Below are 4268 nucleotides of genomic sequence, written 5' to 3'. Positions count from 1 at the left end.
TATATATTCATAGCTCTCTAAATTACTATTATATTTGTAAAAATTATAATTCTTGCTTAACTTTAATAAACTCTTAATTAACTCTATTAAACTACTATTATATACTAATAAACCTTTTATCCTTAAAATCTCTAGTATGTTTCCTTACTTTATTTTTAGATTTTAGAACAATAACTTGACTGTCTTAATATATTCTTGAAATACTGTATAGCCTATTCTCTTATATAGTCCTGATATACTATACAGTCTTATAGGAAGAGGACTTATAGGAACTCTTTTTTTTTTTTTTTTTGACCTGAATATGAGCAGTCATTACAAAAAGTGAAGGGAAAGAAGCCTTGGGACCTGCTGCAATGAGTTGAGCCAGGGGTGTGTAACTGGGGCAACTGAATCTGCTATTGGATGTTCCTGTTCAATATCCCAATTAATCAACCTTAAAAATTGTTGAAATCAGGGCCTGGGTTTGCTCCATTCTCACTGGGACACCTGGAAGCTTCCAAGAATGGTCTGGTTTTTACTTTACTGTTCTAACACTGTTCCTTGGGTTTATTTCTCTTTTGATTATAGGTAACAGGGGGATGAGGGAAGCAGAACAGGAATTATAATCCCAGAATCCTAGAACATTCTGAGTGGAAAGGGACACAAAGCAGGATCATCAAAGGAATGTTTGAACATTTGCAGAGACTCCAGATCTGTCACTTTGGGTGGTCAGTCTCTCTGCTGGGAGCCTCCCAAAGGGCCCTCAGCCACTGCTCAGCCCTGGACAGCAGCAGCATCACCTCTGCAGGGCCCAGCAGGGCTCTCCTGAGCTGCCCTTGCCCACCTGCAGCCAGAGCCTGCCCCAGCCAGGGCCCTGCACACAGGCAGGTTTCTGTAGGGCCGGGGCGAGGGCACACAGGCTGGGATGGGCTCTGTGAGCGCTGGCAGGGACAAGGCTCCTCTCAGGAGGGAATGTCCAGGCCCAGGGAGATGCTCAGGGAAGGAGAGGGGGCTGAAGAGAGCAGTGCTGGGGGCAGGAGGGCACTGTTGGTGTGTGGGAGGTGCCGGGCACAGCTGGGCACGGGAACACTGTCCTGAGTGCCCGGCTGTCTCTGCCCTGCCCTCTCAGACACAGCACCACAACATCTTCTCTTGTTTCTGCACTGCCCTGGTATTGTCACTGTGATCTGCTGCTCTCAGGGAGGCTCTGGCATTTGCAGCAGCTGAGTCAGGCACTGCCCTTGGCATTCCTGCCAGGCAGGGGTGTCCATGGGAATGGGGTGTCCAAGCTTCCCTGGCACCTGTGGGGCTGTGGGCAAAGCAGTCCATGGGAAAGGGGAATGAGCTGAGCCCCCTCGCTGAGATCCCATCATGGGCACAGCCGGGGATCTCCTTGCTGTGCCCTCCTGAGCTCTGAGCTGCCCTCCTGGGTGTCCCCACGCACAGGACTGGCTGCTTCTGTCACACTCAGACAGCACAACTGGAGCTCAGGCAGAGACCTGGCTGAAGGTTTTCCAAGTGCAGAAACAAGGGTGGGTGAGTCACAGCAGGACAATCTACAGGGAATGGCCCAGGTTTGTCTCAGAGCAGCCTCTCCTGATTTGTCACTGTCCTTTCTCCATGAACAGGTCCCCATGTGCAGCCCCAGCAAATGTCCAACAGCAGCTCCATCAGCCACTTCCTCCTGCTGGCATTGGCAGGCACGCGGCAGCTGCAGCTGCTGCACTTCTGCCTCTTGCTGGGCATCTCCCTGGCTGCCCTCCTGGGCAACGGCCTCATCATCAGCGCCGTAGCCTGCGGCCAGCACCTGCACACGCCCATGTTCTTCTTCCTGCTCAACCTGGCCCTCACTGACCTGGGCTCCATCTGCACCACTGTCCCCAAAGCCATGCACAATTCCCTCTGGGACACCAGGAACATCTCCTACACAGGATGTGCTGTCCAGCTATTTTTTATTGTCTTTTTCATCTCAGCAGAGGTTTCCATCCTGACCATGATGTGCTACGACCGCTACGTGTCTATCTGCAAACCCCTGCACTACGGGACCCTCCTGGGCAGCAGAGCTTGTGCCCACATGGCAGCAGCTGCCTGGGCCAGTGGCTTTCTCTATTCACTGCTGCACACGGCCAATACATTTTCCCTGCCCCTGTGCCATGGCAATGCCCTGGGCCAGTTCTTCTGTGAAATCCCACAGATCCTCAAGCTCTCCTGCTCCAAATCCTACCTCAGGGAACTGGGCCTTCTTGCTGTTGGTGCCTGTTTGATAATTAGTTGTTTTGTGTTCATAGTTTTCTCCTATGTGCAGATCTTCAGGGCTGTGCTGAGGATCCCCTCTGAGCAGGGACGGCACAAAGCCTTTTCCACCTGCCTCCCTCACCTGGCCGTGCTCTCTCTGTTTGTCAGCACGTCATTTTTTATGTACCTGAAGCCCCCCTCCATGTCCTCCCCATCCCTGGATCTGGCCCTGTCAGTTCTGTACTCGGTGGTGCCTCCGGCCCTGAACCCCCTCATCTACAGCCTGAGGAACCAGGAGCTCAAGGCTGCAGTGTGGACACTGATGACTGGATGGTTTCAGGACCATAAAACTACTGGCCAATTTCTGCAAATTACTTGTAATAAAAAAATTCTTTGATAGTTCTTTTCGTTTTCATTTTGGAGCTCCTCTTTGTTTGTTTTACTCTTTTCATGTTGTCCAAAAAGCAATGTCATTGTTTGTGCCATTGCTCATTTTGTTTCTCTCCACCTTCCCTGTGGCCACAGACTGTGTCAATGAGGGGCGGCGCTCTTGGTGGCTTTAAAGCCATTAAAGGATATCCCAGTAAAGTTTTCTGCAGAGATGCTCTTTGGTTGCCTTCTCTGGAACTGCAGCAGCAATGTCTGTGTGCAGAGCTGGGGGCAGATCAGGGTGGGGCACAGCAGCTGCTCCTGCTGGCCACACCATTCCTGATCCAGGCCAGGAGCCATTGGCCTTCTTGGCCACCTGGGCACACTGCTGGCTCATGTCCAGCCTGCTGTCCAGCAGTCCCTGCAGCTCCCTTTCTGCCTGGCTGCTGTCCAGCCACTCTGTCCCCAGCCTGTGGCGCTGCAGGGGTTGTTGTGGCCAAAGTGCAGGACCCGGCACTTGGACTTGTTAAACCTGACCTTGTTGGATTTGGTCCCTGGATCCAGCCTGTCCAGGGCCCTGTGAAGAGCCCTCCCACCCTCCAGCAGATCAACACTCCCAGCCAACTTGGTGTCATCTGCAAAGATGTCCTTGGTTCCATCGGGCCCCACAGTGTCACAATGGCCTCTTGGTTACATCAGGCCCTGCACTGTCACACTGGTCTCCTTGGCTCCATGAGACCCTGCAGAGCAACAATGGTCTCCATGGTTCCATGGGGCCCCAAAATGTCACTATGTTCTTCTTGGTTCCTTGGGGCTTCACAGTGTCACAATGTCATCATTGGTACCGCAGTTTCACAGTGGCTCCTTGGTTCCATGGGGCCCCAGGCTGTCACAGTCACCCCATGGTTACATGAGGTCCCACACTGTCACCATGGTCTCTGGGATTCCACAAGTCCCCTCAGTGTCACAATGGACTCCTTGTTTCCACAAGGTCACACAGTGTCACAACCTCTTCCAGATTGCTCGAGGCCCCGTAGTGTCACAGTGGTCCCTTGGTTACACAGGATCCTGCAGTGTCACAATGTCCCCTTGGTTCCATGAGGCCCCGCAGTGTCAGAACAGCCCCTTGGTTCCACTGGGCCCTGAAGTCTCCCAATGGTCTCCTTGGTTTCGCTGTGTCAAAATGGTGAAACCCCTTGGTTGCACGAGGCCCTGCAGTGTCACAATGGCCCCAGAGTGTCCCAATCATCACAGAATGACAGAATCACACAGGCTGGGAAAGACCTTTGAGATTGTCAAGTCCAACCAATACCCTAATACTGCCTTGTCACCCAGACCATGCCACTAAGTGCCACTGGAGAGGGACAGTGACTCTGCCACCTCCCCCCTGGCCTGCTCATTCGAATGCCTACTCACCCCTTCTGTGAAGAACTTCTTCCTGTTGTCCAGCCGGAAGCTCCCCTGGTGCAGCTTAAGGCTGTGTCCTCTTGTCCTGCCCTCCAGCAGATCCCCACTCACACCCAGTTTGGTGTCATCTGCAATTTGTGAATGGTGGACTTGATCCCCTCACCCAGATCATCAGTGAAGATATTAAACAGGACTGGGCCCAACACAGACCCCTGGAGACACCACCAGTGCCTGGACACCAGCTGGATGCAGCACCATCCCCATCACTCTCTGGGCCC

At 52.7% G+C, this 4268-nt stretch overlaps 1 protein-coding gene across 1 annotated transcript; it reads left to right on the top strand.

Moving 5' to 3' along the window:
* Positions 1 to 1630: 1630 nt before the first annotated feature.
* On the top strand, positions 1631 to 2611 carry LOC119696284 (olfactory receptor 14J1-like). Its single transcript, XM_038126008.1, has one exon. It carries the CDS (start codon positions 1631 to 1633, stop codon positions 2609 to 2611), a length of 981 nt encoding a protein of 326 aa, XP_037981936.1.
* The last annotated feature ends 1657 nt before the right edge of the window (positions 2612 to 4268 follow it).

Source organism: Motacilla alba, unplaced genomic scaffold (genome assembly GCF_015832195.1).
Source record: "Motacilla alba alba isolate MOTALB_02 unplaced genomic scaffold, Motacilla_alba_V1.0_pri HiC_scaffold_28, whole genome shotgun sequence".
NCBI classification, from domain to species: domain Eukaryota; kingdom Metazoa; phylum Chordata; class Aves; order Passeriformes; family Motacillidae; genus Motacilla; species Motacilla alba.
This window is presented reverse-complemented; position numbering and strand designations above follow the sequence as displayed.